This window comes from Lactuca sativa, chromosome 4 (genome assembly GCF_002870075.4).
Source record: "Lactuca sativa cultivar Salinas chromosome 4, Lsat_Salinas_v11, whole genome shotgun sequence".
NCBI classification, from domain to species: domain Eukaryota; kingdom Viridiplantae; phylum Streptophyta; class Magnoliopsida; order Asterales; family Asteraceae; genus Lactuca; species Lactuca sativa.
The window spans coordinates 312,623,927-312,641,277 of record NC_056626.2 but is presented as its reverse complement, the minus strand read 5'-3'; the positions used below and the strand labels follow the sequence as shown (position 1 = coordinate 312,641,277).

Below are 17,351 nucleotides of genomic sequence, written 5' to 3'. Positions count from 1 at the left end.
CGAGTGCGATATATCTATGTGTAACTCTTATTGGCAATGAAAAAAAATTGGCTTGAATAGAGTTCGCATTAAAAAAAATGAAATTTCAAAGCCGGCTAAAATTTAATATATTTCACCAACTATACTACTTCGGAGCTAAAATGGTATGACTTCTTGACCTCCAAATTTTGAGTGTTATATGTCCATAGATAACATTTTTACAAAGAACATTTTTACAAAGAACACAATGAACAATAATTTAATTCAAATAAAGTTCGTATGAAAGAGTTACGCGGGTTCAAAGTTAGACAAATAAAAACATGATTTTCTTATATTTTCATGGTACAACATTCATATTTGTAGTACTTTTCCAGTCACGATAAGGATGTCGGATTCGCAATACAGATGTTAGATTCGTAGTACAGATTTTAATAAATCTGGTTTTTTATTTTTCTTACTTTTTGAATCTATATAATTGACCAATGGTATTATGATTTTTGTTAAACAGGAAAAATTAAAAAATCAAGAGAAAAAGTTCTATAGAAAGATCGACAAAATTAAGTAGAACCAATTTAATCTAGGAAGATGGTGGAGTTGCTGATGCATCAGTTTAAGAGGATGATAGTGTTGTGCAGACACCTATAATTTAACTTTTTTAATTTAGAATATATAATACAAGATGCATAAAATTAGTCTCCCACAAACTTTCACTTGAAAAAGTCAGCAACTCAAGAGATAGATAAATATTGTAGTTTTAGATTTCTATCTATAATAAAAAATTACAACACTACTTCTAAACACACATCTTTGTGAAAGTGGAAAATTTGTTAATAGTAATTATCAACTTTCCAAAGACAATTGAGATATGAGAATTTGTATTTTTATTTCTTACCGCTTGACTTTCAAAGACAAAATGTGTTTTCCAGAGATAATTTTCGAGTTTAAAAAGAGTGAAAAAAAAAATCCAGTTTATCGACTGTGGGCTCGACATGACCTTTTGGAAAAGTGGTTCTATGGGTTATTTCTTTGACCAAGGGATTTTAAGTGGTTATTTGAAATATTCTAAAAAAAAAAAAAAAAGAAGTTAAACGAAGTTGGACCAAGTTCAAAAGATATGATTATAAATCAACACTTCATTTCATTAAATTGATAAAATCAATCAATCGTTAACACTTTCAAAACATGAAAATAAGAATTCAACATCAAGCCTTAAAACAAAACTAAAGCATTCTTGGTGTCATAAGAAAGACAACCAAAGCCATCAACCTATTATTCTCCTTCTTCTTCAATTCAATCATGATGATGATGATGATGATGATGATGATGATGATGATGATGATGATGATGATGGAGGTGATGACTCCACTTCTCCTTCCACTTCCCCATCACTATTGTACACAAACCTTATGTGTTTTCCACTGAATTTAACACCATTGTTGACACTCAACTTCCTAATCCCATTACAAATCTCATCCATCCCATCATCATCACCATCTTTACCCTCATCACTTGTGCTTGCATTCACTTGAACCGACCACACCGATGAATCCTCAGAACCTTCAAATTTCTCTGAAAAATCCATGAAAAGCGACCTTGTTACAGTTTCACCATTATCTTCTTGATTTGGTGAACGAATTACATCTTGAAGCATCTATATAACACACCATCGATGAAAGAAAATCCAATTAACACAACCCAATTCAAATAATCTAATGAACAGTTGTAAAGATTAGGGATTGAATCAAACCTGAGTAAAATTGAAGTTTTCAGCAACAGGAGAGACTGTGAAAGAATCCAAAACGTTCTTGTTAGTAGTTGAAAAGTCATAAACTTGAGGCGTATTAGCAGGTGTTGGAGCAAGAACAGCCATTGGAGAGTTGATAAAACGTTTATGAATCAAAGGATTATGTTCAAAACAAATCTTTGAGATTACTCCTTCTTCTTCAACTTTTTGCAAAAGGGTCTTCACTTGACCTCTCAATAAAGACTCCCCAGATCCAGGAGTTGTGGTATGTTTTGCTTCAGAATTGGAAATCGTCATTCTTTTCTTCGAATATAATGGAGTCTTTAAGCTCCCCATTGCAAGCCCAACGATTGGTGAACCATTTGTTATATCAAACAACGCAGACTTTTCTCTTTCTTGAGGTTTTCCGGTTTTTTGTCTTGATTTCGAAACACCATTCATCGAATCTTCGTTTTCATCTCCTAAAACAGAGACGAAAAGATCAAAACACGAAACCCATTTGAGTAATTATTGAAAAACGAGATTAAATTACGATAGAAAACTCACGTGATGCTATGGTTACACTGGTGTTGTTGATGTTGCTGTTCTCGGAAGCCATAGTCTTAACTTGTGATCTTGTGATTCTTCGTGATGATTGTGGTGTCTCCATTGTTAGCCCTTTAAGCTTCTTTCGAGTTAATCAAGAAATGATCACCGGAAATTTGATTTACAGAGCAAAGAAAAAGAAATCGGAGGGATTGAGTGGGGAAAAGATAGAATTTGTCAGGGGATTTAAGAGCGATTTAGGGTTCTAACAACGGGCAAAAGGGAAAATGTGACCGTTAGGAAGAAAGGAGCGTGATTATTCAGCGTTATTTCGAAACTAGCCGTTGCGAGTGGATAGTGGGCCATGAATTGGGCTAATATAATGGTTTTTCAGCTCAAGCGCAAATATACTATTACATCTTCACAAAGAAAATTTAATGTTTGTATAAATTATGGGTTAATGTTGTACATGGGTCACAAATGAATTATTTTTTTTAGAAAAAATTGGAGAAATCGTCCTTGTTAAAATATTGTGATTTTGGTGAAAGAAAAATTTTGTGATGTAGCAGTGGTTTAATTTTGAATATTTTGTGCGGTTTTGGTCATTATGGTTTTGGTTTATACTCGGCATAAAATGACAAAGACCATCTTCTCCATTTTTTTTAATTTCACATTTTAGACACCAACACCACCACCACCGCAAGATCGTCGCCTTCCTTGCTGGAATGCCGCCTCCTCACTGAAATGTTGTCATTCTCGTCACGGACCTGAGACGGAGTTAGCCGGGGCTTCTTCCTCGAGTCTTGTCATAATCACGCAGTCGCTAGACTGTGAGAAAGCCCTAACACCTAACCTTTTCCTTGAAGACCCTGTATTTTCGGACCAAGCAATCAAGCAACTTGTCTTGGATATCACCCCTTTCATTCTGGGGTGACGGAGGGATCCTATTCGCATTCCCTTCCTAGTCCACTTCATTCAAGAAAGTGGATTTTTATCTAATACCTTCAATCCTGCCCAATTTCACACTTTCAAAAGTCAAAGTCCATTCTATAAAGACTTACAAGATAGGGATCGGACTCTAAGTCCAACTAGATTCTGGAACAAACATGCGAAGGACTAACTCAAAACCCTAACCCAGTTGCGTCGACACCAATTCAACCCCAACACAGCCGCTCCAACTTCCTGTTTTCCCAAAAACAACTCTTCAGTAGTAGCTTAGTTGTTGTCGTTTTCATCGACTCTGACTTCCACCTTCTCAGTACAAACGACTCATACCCTATAGCATCCACCAACTTATACTCTTATATCCAAGAGCAGAGCCTAGATTTTAGGATAAGGGGCTTATACATATTTAAAAAAAATATTTGAATAACATAATCAAGTCCGTAAAATTGAAAGAGATACTGATTAAAGGAAAAAAAAATCGTCTAAATATGAACTGCATCAATCGTTGCAAGAATCAATCTTAAAAAGTTTTCCAGTGATCATAAGCACCAATCTCATACATTAGCTTGTTATTATTAAAAGAACGAGTAAGAACATAGATACATATGGTATTATGCTCAATTTAGAAGAATACAATTAAACTTTTGTAAAAGTATAAGAAGTCGTACCTTGCTCACTTTAAGTTGTGTTGTCTTTGCTTCATAGAAGAAAAATTATCTATAAATTTATCTATAGAAAATGAATCAGTAATCTCCCTCTCAATGCTATAAAGTGCTTAATGTCCAAAACCCTTAGTTCTTAACCCAATAATATCATCTAACACATGCATGGGTTACATACAACACTCAAGATCATATTTTTATGCACAACAATACTCTGAAATGTCTAAAATGATAGCTTAAATGACTTAGAGTAGCCCATACTTAAAATGCCAAACTAATGGGACCACAACTTCAAGGCTACCAAGATCTTAAACAAATTATCATCAAGTTCAGAGCTTTTTACCTTAAAATGATGTCAAATGGTGATGAGATTTTGGATGTAAGGTGTCCTACTCTTCCAAGGTAGTCCTCCCTTCTTCTCGTTCCTTCTTAATCACCAAAAGTACCCATAAAAGCTCAAGAACACTCTCAAGGTGGATTAGGGTTCTAGATGGACGAAATGGCAAGTGGAGGCTGAAAAGGGAATGAGAAATGAGGAGTTAATGATCTTTATATATGGACCAAACCCTAAACACTAGGGTTTGAGGGTCCTTCACGTACGCCATGCATACGTGGTGTACGTCCAGCATACTAAGGCTCGCACATGTACGCCAAGCGTACACAACGTACCCCCAGTGTACCAAGCCTTGGCCTGATTTTACGAAAATGCCACTAAGGGACAAAATGCTGTCAATTCTCATACTAAGGGGGCTAAAAGGTAAATACTAGAAAATCGCGATGTTATAGATTGGATTTCGACACTTCCTCCCATAAAGAAGCTCGAAGGGAGGAACATTGATGCTAGAATGGTAGTTGTTGTTAAAAGAAAACTCTTCCAAAGGAAGATAAGTATCCCAACTCCCGCTAAATTCAATAATACAAGCACTCAACAAATACTCGAGTGTTTGAATGGTCTTCTCACTATGCACGCCGGACTAAGTTGTACTGAAATGAAGTCAAATACCCAAATCCTCATGGAACTGCTTCCAAAATCTAGAAGTAAACCTCACATCTCTGTTAGAAACTACCAAAACTGGTACTCGAAGGCAAGAAACTATCTCACGAACATAAATATCAGCCAGCTTCTCCGTCGAAGAACTCTCTCCTGAATGGCAATCAAGTAGGCATTATTGGTAAATCGACCCACGATGACCCAAATAGTGTCCAAACCACAAGCACTCTTCGGAAGCTTGGTAATAAAATCTGTGGTAATATGTTCCCACTTCCACAATGGGATGTCTAAAGGTTGCAGCTTTTTGTGAGGCTTCTGATGCTCTGCCTTAACCTTCCTATAGTCAAACATCTCTCAACATACCAAGCCACATCCCACTTCATGCAGGGTCACCCATAACTGTGTCTCAAATCCATTTACATTCTCGTCGCCCATGGATGAATCAAGAACTTGAACTTATGAGCCTCCTCCATTAACGTTTTTCGAGTCCCTCCCGAATAAGGAACCCAAACCCTACCATGGAGGTTCAACATACCTAGGTTATCAATATCAAAAGCGAAGACCTAACCAACTACCCTTTCACTTTTCCGATTCTCTTCCTTGATTACGTCTATTTGTGCTCCCTTGATCAATTCCAACATTGGTGTGACAACGGTCATCCTCAAACATAAGTCACTAATAGGAGCACTAGTCATCCTGACTTAAGGCATCAGTCACCACATTGGTCTTACACAAATGGTACAATATCTCACAATCATAATCCTTTACTACATCGAGTCACCTATGTTGCCTCATATTTGGATTTTGTTGATCCATCAAGTATCTAAAACTCTTGTGGTTCATGTAGATGATACACCAAATCCCAAACAATAGTGACACCAAATCTTGAGAGCAAATACCACTGCCCCCAACTCCAAATTGTGAGTCAATTAATTAGCCTCGCGAGGCTTCAACTGCCTTGAAGCATATGCAATGACTCGACCCTGCTGCATGAGCACAGTCTACAACCCTATAATCAAAGCATCACAATAGACCACAAAATCCTCAAAACCCTCAGGAAGGGTCAAAACCGGTTCCTCACACAAGTTCTGCTTCAAAGTCTCAAATAATGTATGCAACTCATGCCCCCAAAGAAAAGCAATAGTCTTTTTCATCAAAAGAGTTAGATGTACCACTATATTCAAGAAAACGTGGATGAACCTCCGATAATACCTAGCCAAACCAAGGAAAATCTCAAATGGAGACCTCGTAACCTCCCACTGCATCATCACCTCAATCGTAATCAGATCGACTAAGATACTATTTTGGTTAACGAGGTTCCCCAAGAGTTGGACCTGACGCAACCAAAACTCACACTTAGAGAATTTTGCATAAAGTATCTCCCTCCTCATATTTTTAAGAATCTCATGTAGATCACCTTCATGTTGTTGGGTTTTGAGCATTCTAACACACCTATGGTGTACATGCAACCCTAGAAACCTTGGATCTATGTTTTATATATGATACATGCAAAATTGATTTTCCAAGGTTCTTAACCTATCTAGCATAAAATGGAACTTTTCATCATAAAAGATAGTAAGAAAACATACCTTGTAGTGATTTGGATTACTTGAAAACCTTGTGAGCCTAGCACCCCAAGTGTGATGCCTCAAATGTCTCACACAACACCAAATGCACTTGGAATAAACCTTGAGAGAAATGTCACACTCTTGAAATTGGTTAGCCCTCTTCTTACTTGCTTAAGTTCCGATTTTGGTGATCAACATATTGCCTATATAGTGTGTCTTAATTAGGGTTACACCATGTAAACCCTAATTTGACATGGTTCTTCATTTCCATGATCCATGGGTTCAAAGACACCATGGAGCATCCTATGGGTTTTAGCCCAACTTTTTAATCCATGGAGCATAAGCCCACTATACAAGTATGGATGATTTACACAATCAACCCATATATTTAATTAGTCTTCTTTTGATCACTTAATTAATTCCAAATTAATTCTTGATCAATACTAATTAAATAATCCTATTAATATATTAGAACTTATAATATATTAATAAACCATAAGTGTTATTTCTCTCATTTTAGTCTATCCAGATGCATGATGCCATGCAACCCAAATGGACCATGCTGATCGGGTCAGGTATATCCCAAAATAGTTATGAACTTAGACACCTAATCTAACAGTCTCCCACTTGGATAAGTCTAATAACTATATCTGCAAGAATAATTTTAGGAACCGATCAGCGATCGTAGCTCTTTCAAGGTCTCATAGAACTGAGACGATGATGATATTCCATTTAAGACAAATGATCATATAATCCTCTGTTCTAGATATCAGCCGGACAAATACATGGAACAATGTCTTACTTATTGTCCAGCGGTTTGTTTCCTGATTTCTAATTAGTTTGACATAGAACTTAAGTGAACAGATCAACTTAGTTCTGACCGGGCCCGGTACATGGGTCAACACAAAATCATCGAGAGGCCAAGATATCACTTTTAATCCAAGAAGGAACAGATAAACTTCGACTCATATGCTTGTTCTTCTACTTGTTGAATCATACACAAATGTACGTTTTATAACATCGAGTTACCAATGTGTTTTCGTACGATCAATGTATAACCAACTCATAGGCAACAAGTCATATCTCTAGGTTTGAAGACTTATATGATATTACCGTCTCACAATTACTCGAGATAAATTCCATGAAGTGATACCAGTGAGCGTGGGTTGAATCCAATACTTAGAACTTATAAGCACTCATGAGTGTTGTAGCACCACTTTGTCCAACATCTTAGACCTCTACAACCCAACCCATGACAATCTTGATTCATATCTACTTCCAACATATGACCGAATGTGGATGGTTTGAATAACTTAGTCATTCACGAAGAGCGGCTTAGTTATTTTGGAAGTCAAAACATGCAAAGTGAAACACAAGAATAATCGAATCCAATATGGTCTCAGAACTTATGAATATAAATAAAACATCTTTTATTTATCACCATATTGATTACCCATCATTCATTGCATATTGTTTCAAACTATCAACTTTATACTTGAATTAAAAAACAATAGTTGTCCCATGCTCGAAGCATGTACACTATGTTTTTCTATGATCTTTACTCTGTGAAATAGATCAATTGAACATAATTCCAATGATACTCATTTCACAATCCCAAATCCTGACCGCAAATGCAAGAATTCCAAATTCCTACCATTTACCTAAATCTGTTATATTCTAAACTTATATGCATTCTTCCTCTTGTAATGATTATGCACAAAGTCACAAAGACTTGTCAACAGACATTACAGAGTATTCCAATGGAGATCAACTCCATGGAAACAAAGTCTTATATTCAAAGTTCATTGCCTTTGAACATTCTTCTTGCATTAAGTTTCCTAATCTACACAGATTTAATGAATACCTTCCACTTATGGGAACATTTCCATATTCCCCTTTTGACTTTTACTCCTAAACAAGAGTTTCCTCTTTTCAGAGTATGTCAATATGGTCTTTCCAAAATTAACACTATACTTCTAACTGTCCCTGAGCAACCAATCTTTGGTAAACCTTAGATTGTCCTCGACAATTGCTTAATCAAATTAGTCATATCTAGTTCTAGTACTTTTCCCTCTTAATGCTCTGGGTAAAATTTAGAACAGATAAATCTTATAGTGCACGCAATCGATCCTATATCTGAAGCATATAGGACACGATTCATAAAGACATGTTACTAGACCAGTCTTTTGCTATAATATTTCTATTTTCTATTTGCCAAGTTCTCATAACTCAGATTATGAAAAGGAATGTCGTAATCATAATCGAATTTTAGAACGCAAATAATAGACCCATATATACAATTTCCTTATGTTGAGCCATTCCAACATGAAATTCATATACATATCATTGACTAAATATGATTAAAACCTCAATCTAAGCTTTTAGAATTAAAGTGAAGTATAATTTCCTCTCCCTTAATGATAGAAAAACAAATCTTCCCAATTGAAACCTTTTGTTTTCTATAATTAACATTGCTAACTTGCAACATTTATTATACTTATCATGCTCCCACTTGCATGATGATTATTAGCATGAAGCATATGCTCCCACTAGCTTTGACATGGACTCAGAAATCTGTTGAACTTCTAAAAATCAACACTTTATTGACCTTCTTACCAAAGTTCATATTTCTGATACGAGATGCTTTTGACAAAACTTTATCAAAATCATACATCTTTCCTTAGATAGCACACATGTGTGTCTAAACAATTTCAGAACTATGAAAAGGGATGCCGTAATCATAGTCTCAATTGTTTAGACCTTTTCCATTTCTCACAAGTCCATGTTAGTGTGCCGGTTAACCACACATGCTCCACTAACGACTTTGAGAATGCAGAAATTACAATTGCTATCTAGTTAAAATCTACTTAGTGAAAGTGTTTCCTCACCATCATTTTCATGAATCGTAGAGAAACCTTATGACACTTCGATTTTTATGGGGTATGTGTTCCTATCCATGTGAATTTCTCAAAACCATAATCACAAGACAAGGTTAGTGGCAAATCCAAACTCTTATGGATTAAACTTGTGCAGTCTTAACTTCTTGCCTCCTGGCAGCTCAAGGGCCTGCCGTTACTTCCATGTTGTTATGCAACCAGTTGAGAACTCTCAGAACTCATATGCAAAGTCAACTTTAACTGGAATGGGCACAGAAATAGGAATATGTCAGCACGATAGGTTATAAACCTCAAGTTGTGTGCTAGTGATAAACTATAGGTTTTTCCTTCTTGATTAGATCTGGAAGTAATTCCAAGATCTTTAAAGACTCCCACTGCCCTCTTGACATATAAGACTCACTTGCAAAATATTCAAGAGATAGTGCAGATTCTTTATCAAGACAAACACTTCACACAATTGGCCTTAAGTTGGTCTCTGTTTTATCCAAAACATCACAACTTACCAATTTCAAATGTATAAGAGTGGGACACACTTTACTCTTACATTTGACTAGTGTTATAAACCTTTCTTTAAGATATGTCACTCAAGTTACAATCTTGGAGTATGACTCTAAGAATTGGTTTTGGAACAAAGTTTGACTCATCTTCTTGATTTAACCATTTTCAGCAATTCTTGATTCCTCTTCTTAGCCATATGAATGCACTAAGATGTATTTAGAGGACCAATTGTGACATGGTTTCTTAATCATTAAGATGAACACAAAACATGATACTAAAGTACTCTCCTATCTTTTCAAATTTGAGAAACTTTTATCCTTCTGCCTAATTTGATTCTTCTCATCCGTCCTGCCATACACTGAAAAAAAAATTCAATGTTTCAGAATTATACTTAACCTTGTAAGTATAACCATATTTACTAAACCTTAGTAAATCATGACGAATAATCTTATCAACCTTTTGTGGTGGACCTTGATCAGTGCACAAGAATGTGTACTTGATCCCTTAGTCCTTCACTTGACTCACATATACATGTGAACAAGGAACTAGTCTTAATTTTTTTTCAAAGCTGAAAGTTCTCATTCATGATACGGTACAACTTGTATGATTCCAAGTTTCTATCCAACTGAAAACTTGGATGATGAGAAGCTTTCCTTATTTGGTAAATTTAGACACTACCACAAACGAAAGAATCAAATTTACATTTCCATTATTGCTAGAAACATATAAAGATCGATTTTTCAATAAAAGTCATTGCAAGGAGATATAAACAAAAATAAAAACAAATTTTTATTTATTTATAAAAATACGGAAAAACTTTTCCTTACAATGCAACTTTAAATGAAAACTATGTTATTACATATTTCCTAGCAATCTATCATAACCCTTAAGTAGTAGCTCAAAAATATGATCTTGAACCATGCGATACAAATCCATCTTCGCGATCAGATTCAGCTTACTCTTTCTTTAAGTTTCCTTTCGTTTTCTTGATCTTGCCAAACAACAAAATGTAACTTAGTCACATCATGTATTGATAATCAACAATTAGGAACATAACAAAGTTAGATAGTGGACTTAACTGAATCAGAATCAAACTTTTTGATTCCTTTCAGATCCTTCAGGTAGCTAGGGCAGCTTCACTTCCAATGCCATTTTCTTCACAATGAAAACATATAGACTCTTCGGGAATGGTACAAAAGGCTATTCCAAACATAGACTTTCTCTTTACCTTCCGGTCAACCGGGTTGACCAAGGCCGATCCCTTTCCATTGGGAAGAGAAAGCTTTTCTGGACTTCCAATGTTACCATTGTCCATGTCCATGAAAGTTTAAGAAGTAGACCTTCCACCCATATTTGCTTGACTATTGCGCCACATCATTTATGATTCAGTAGCAATAAGCAAATAAAAAAGATCCAATAGGGTCATGTCGAGATCTATCGCATAGTAGTCTTTAATAAACTTACTATATGAATTAGGAAGTGACTGAAGGACCCAGTCAATAGCCAACTTCCTTGGGACAATGACACCTAACATTCTCAACTTGTCAATGTGTGACTTCATTCCTAATACATGAGTGCACACAGGTCTTCCATCTTCATGTTTCATGGTTAGCAGCGCTTGAGTGATTTTGAACTTTTCAAGTCTTTGAGCTTGTGGGTCAAAGAGAATAATTGGAGGAGGAGGAGGAAGAGAAGTACGATTTCCATGAGCCAAACTTAGGAAGTCATCTTCATTAGGAAAGCTTGTTCTATAAGATTTGGGAAGATCATTGTTGTCTGAACCAGACATCTACAAAGGGAGAAATTCAAGTTAGTTGATTTAAATCCTTAATCTAACACCCAATATGAAATATTAAGGCTAGGACCCAACACAATATTTTATAACATGGAAGAGGGATGCCGTAATCCAGGCTATAAAATGTTTGAAGGTAGGTGAATGACGATTCACCAATTTCCACCATGAAAAAACGAAATAAATTATTAGGTTATAATTGGATTTGAAAATCCTAGATCTTTTGAGATTCATTGATCTTACAATGGCATGTTGCAATCTCGAGTGTGCCCTTCAGGTTTTGTGACTGGGATGCCGAGGATCACAAAACAAGGTGTGAAGTAACCATGCAAATTACTTGGTACTCTTAATATTTACCCCTCAATCGATGTGTCGGTTAACCACACACGCTCCACCGATACTATGATAAACACTAAGTTACCATTTGCCTACCTTGCTAAATCAAACTAGTGTGCCGGTTAACCACATATGCTCCACTAACCGATTTAAGCAAAGTGCAAAGTGTAATTTCACGGATTTATTCACATTTTCCTAAAGTAACTAAGATTGGGAATTATAAAAACATTTAGTTACTTTATATTTATCATTAATACTTTTAATGAAGGGAGAACTATAGTCCTTGTCCTACCCGTTCGGCTAACGACCCTCCACTAGTCAAGGCAGTGGTAGGTGAGAGTGGACACCCATTAAACTGCCATTTTATAGGCAGTAACCTTATACCCCCCTTATAGACCAGCTTCGTGAATGAGGCCTACTAATGGTAAAATGACTTTACTCTTATACATATATATGTATATATATATATATATATATATATATATATATATATATATATATATTATTAACTTATAATATTATAAAGTATAAGGGTTGAATTTTAACTTTTAAAATTCTAAGGGTTTAACTTGGAATTAAAGTATTCATAAGGGAAAAAAATTTCAAATTCCAAAACTTGATGGCAAGTTTTGAAACTATTCAAAACTATTCAATTTCCATAACTTATGTGTTTAAAGTAGTTTTAATCCAAAAACTCTTCAAGTTCCATAACTTGAGGACAAGTTACGGAAGACTTTAAACTATTAAAAGAATGTGAATTTTCTTTGTTCATAACCTATAGAAATATTTATGAGTTTTATGAATCTTAAATGTGACTTTTCATATAACTTGAGGACAAGTTACAAAAACACATTTTAGAATCAACTCTTAGACTAATTTGGATTGAAAACAACAATTTCACATAACTTTTCTATTAATCTAAGCAACTAATAAGAACAAGATAATTTAATCAAACTTTTTGATGTAATTAGCCTAGCCATTAAACTAATACAAAACATAAATCTATTGACAGTTATCTTAGAAATTGGATTAGCATGAACATTACCACACCAAAAAAAACAAGTTTATAAGTTGAAAAACAGCTTAGGGTAGTGTTTCTAGTCCAATTCTAGCCAAAACATTCAAAGATATGTTGTCTGGGGGTCCAACTCATCGAGTGCATGAACCAACTCAGCGAGTTGGATGATTTTTGTCTTGGACTCATCGAGTCCCTTCATGGACTCGGCGAGTCTGCTGTCCAGACAGCATACAAACTTCGATTTTCAGCCAATTTTACATGTATAACAAGAAAACAAGCCTAGGCTCTAATACCATTCTTGGGTTTTGAGCATTCTAACACACCTATGGTGTACATGCAACCCTAGAAACCTTGGATCTATGTTTTATCTATGATATAGGCAAAATTGATTTTCCAAGTAGCATACAAGGGAACTTTTAATCATAAAAGATAGTAAGAAAACATACCTTGTAGTGATTTGGATTACTTGAAAACCTTGTGAGCCTAGCACCCCAAGTGTGATGCCTCAAATGTCTCACACAACACCAAATGCACTTGGAATAAACCTTGAGAGAAATGTCACACTCTTGAAATCGGTTAGCCCTCCTCTTACTTGCTTAAGTTCCGATTTTTGTGATCAGCATATTGCTTATATAGTGTGTCCTAATTAGGGTTACACCATGTAAACCCTAATTTGACATGGCTCTTCATTTCTATGATCCATGGGTTCAAAGACACCATGGAGCATCCTATGGGTTTTAGCCCAACTTTATAATCCATGGAGCATAAGCCCACTATACAAGTATGGATGATTTACACAATCAACCCATATATTTAATTAGTCTTCTTTTGATCACTTAATTAATTTCAAATTAATTCTTGATCAATACTAATTAAATAATCCTATTAATATATTAGAACTTATAATATATTAATAAACCATAAGTGTTATTTCTCTCATTTTAGTCTATCCAAATGCATGATGCCATGCAACCCAAATAGACCATGCTGATCGGTTACATCCCAAAATGGTTATGAACTTAGACACCTAATCCAACACATGTTGCTCCTTGGTCTTAGAATAGACCAAGATATCAACAATAAACATGATCACTGACTTATCCAACATCAGCCTATACACCCGGTTCATGAGGTACATGAACATTTTCAATATGTTGGTAAACCCAAAAAGCATCACTATGAACTCGTAATGTCCATAATAATTCCTGAAGGTCGTCTTCAGTATATCATCCCTTACTTTCATCTGGTGGTAACTCGGTCTCAAATCAATCTTGGAAGTGGGTAACGGTTCTTCAATATCATCTTGTTCAGCTCCAAGGCGGACTACTCGGCTAAATAAACACGTTGTCTAACAGCTCCTGAAGCTGGGTGAGCAACTCTTGTATCATTTCTAATATTCAGGTCTGATCTTGAGTTCCAGGTCTGGGGTGTTGTACTTCTGAAGGTGTCACCTTGGAAAGGTGTTATCCGATTTTGGAAGAATGGAAAGGTTGCCTACTACTTGGATCTGCCCCAAGAGCTTAGACAGATCCAACATACCTTCCACATGTCAAAGTTGAGGTAGTGCATTATGGACGCAACTTATGTGGTACCTTTGGATGATATTCAATTGGACGAACGCTTGAATTATATGGAAAGACGGATTAAGATACATGATAAGAAAATGAAGACCTTACGTAACAAGGTGTTAGTTTGGTTAAGGTGCAATGGCAGCACTGGAAAGGTTTTGAGTGGATGTTGGAGTGTGAGGAGGAGATGTGGGAACATTATCTTGAGGTATTTGTAGTACCAGATCTTAAGGATGAAATCTAATTCAAGTGGGGGAGAATTGTAACACTTGTTTTCCCGATTTTCGTCATGTAATTCATTTTATGTGTTGTTTGTATATGTCGACATATTATATATGGTGGTTGAGGGAGGACCAACTATTAGCAGAAGGCCAAGATACCTAGGGGCAGAACAGTTATAAGATGAAGGCTAAGGGTAGACCAACTATAAGCTAAAGACCAAGTGTGAACCAGCTATATATGATGAAGGCCATTCCTTATATGCATTGTATGTGTATTGTGGTATGTGGTATTTAGGGAACTCACTAAGCTTTGGCTTACACTTATGGATTAAATGTTTTCAAGTACTTCTTTTTATAGAGGGAAGGCAATGGCATGACTGTACACACACATTAATGATATTCTGATCTTGAATTTTTCGATTATGGTTTTATGGACAAGTGGTTTTATCTTTAGTATGATTTTATGAAAATGGGTATTTATCTAATTTAAAAATGAAAATTTTATTATGTAAATTGGGACGTTATATGAAAACTCACAGAGGATGTTTATATGGCACAGTTACAGTGTTTGTTACATTCTAAGTACCCAATTAAAGTGTGTAAGCCTGAGAGATCCATCTATGGACTCAAGAAGCATCTTGCAGCTGGAATCTTTGTTTTCATGAAAAGTTCAAAGATTTTGGATTTTCAAGAAGCGAAGATGAGTCATGTGTTTATGTCAAAGCTAGTGGGAGTGTTGTATTCTTCCTAGTGTTGTATTTTGATGACATACTACTTACAGGAAACAATATCCCAATATTTTGAAGTGTGAAGACTTGGCTTAGGAAATGTTTCACTATGAAGGACTTAGGATATGCAACTATATATTTGGTATAAGAATCTATAGATAGATCAAAGCATCTAATTGGACTTGGCCAAAGTACATACTTGGATAAGATCTTGAAGAAATTCAAGATGCATGACTGCAAGAAAGGGTTTTTAACCATGTCACGTGGAATTAAATTGAGTAAAGATCAATTTCCCGGTACTAGTGAAGAATTGGAAAAAATGAGTTGACTCTCATATGCTTTTGCTATAGGATCGATCATGTATGCCATGACATGTACTCGACATGATGGCACATATCCTTTTAGCATGGTGAGTCCTTAATCATTACAACCTTAGAGAAAGTCAATGGATGGTAGTAAAAAAACATTCTTAAGTATCTAAGGAGAACAAGAGATATGATCTTAGTCTATGGAGTCCAAGAAGAGTTAAGAGTAACAAGTTACAATGATACAAATTTCCAAACAGATGGGGACGACTCTTGTTCGCAATTAGGATAGGTGTCCCTGAATAGTAGAGGAGTGTGACTTGGAAAGTTCCAAGTAGAAAACAGTGGCAGACTCCACATGTGAGTCCAAGTATATAGCATCTATTGAAGCTGAAATAAAGGCTACATGGTTGAATAATTTCATATGTGATCTTGGTGTTGTTCCTAGCATCAATGAACCCCTTGAAATCTTATGTGATAACGAGGGTGCAGTCGCTTTGACTAAATAACCTAAGGATCATAGAAAGTAGAGAGATATACTCAGGAAGTACCACTATGTTCGGAAGCGAGTTGAGGAAGGAGACATTACAATGATTAGAGTATCATCAGAGGAGAATATGGATAATCCTTTCACGAATCCATTATTGCGGGCCAAACATGATGATCATACTAGGTCCATATGCATTAGATTTGCAAGTGACATGGCATAAATGTTTTAGTTGTTAATTTGATATTTTGAAACTTATATAATATAAATTATATCTAATTTGGTGATTATTTTGTGGTGACTTGATAATATGTTGGATTGCTACCATTTTCATTAATTTATTATGGTGTTTCATCTTGCATGTTTAGAACCCACTTCCTAATTCTTAATTTACTCAAACCTTGTCACACCCCAAAACCGGAACAGCGGAAACGTTCTGGGGTGGATGACGTCATGTCAAGTATCACAACACATGCATATAGTAATCAAAGTACAACAAAACATTGCATTAATAGTAATAGTTTTACATGGTTTCAATACATAGTATCAAAGTATTACAACCAAATATATATGAAGTGCAGCAAGGTACTTAAGCCATCTTCATCAGCAGCTCCGGGGATGTACCTGTCTAATTGCTGACCTGAGATTACAAGTTATTTGAAAAGCGAGTATCAGCATTTTTACAAATGCTGGTGAGTTCATAAGTATTTAGTGTCATTTAGTCAAATAACTTTAATAAGTAGTAGTTTAAGTGGTTTCGGTGCATCAACGTTCTTTCCAGAAAATCCTATATTTTCTTTAAATAAAGCAGCCTTCTACCAAGACTGTTCAGTGTGATGTGGTAAAAGGGTAGTTTTCCCTTAATTGCTATTATTATCAAATACTGAATTTGATTATTAAAGAAAGCAAGAGACATCAGGGAAAACATGGGCCTCAGCAGTGAGGACTGCTGACTAAGGCAAAGAATCATAGACTCCAGGAGAGTATCGAACTAACGACACGCCTGGTTCAGTCTAACAAAGGGGAGACACAGACCCCAGAAGGTACCAAATGAAAGGTACAGCTGGTAAGGTTTAAAACAGTGAAT

General features: G+C 35.7%; 1 protein-coding gene across 1 annotated transcript; it reads right to left on the bottom strand.

Annotated features, from left to right (window-relative positions):
• Nucleotides 1-1,094: 1,094 nt before the first annotated feature.
• Nucleotides 1,095-2,523, bottom strand: LOC111881085 (uncharacterized). Its single transcript, XM_023877480.3, has 3 exons — nucleotides 2,270-2,523; nucleotides 1,727-2,184; nucleotides 1,095-1,630 (listed from the first exon to the last, which is right to left on the bottom strand). The coding sequence occupies exons 1-3, from the start codon at nucleotides 2,370-2,372 to the stop codon at nucleotides 1,274-1,276; spliced, it is 918 nt and encodes a 305-aa protein (XP_023733248.1). The 5' UTR covers nucleotides 2,373-2,523; the 3' UTR covers nucleotides 1,095-1,273.
• Between the last annotated feature and the right edge of the window lie 14,828 nt (nucleotides 2,524-17,351).

What these genes read in the sequence shown, in the direction of transcription:
- LOC111881085 (XM_023877480.3), bottom strand. Translation starts at nt 2,372, where the DNA reads ATGGAGACACCACAATCATCACGAAGAATCACAAGATCACAAGTTAAG. An exon ending in CAGTGTAACCATAGCATCAC is followed by an intron (nt 2,185 to 2,269) that starts GTGAGTTTTCTA and finishes TCTCTGTTTTAG; the next exon opens with GAGATGAAAACGAAGATTCG. An exon ending in AAAACTTCAATTTTACTCAG is followed by an intron (nt 1,631 to 1,726) that starts GTTTGATTCAAT and finishes TGTGTTATATAG; the next exon opens with ATGCTTCAAGATGTAATTCG.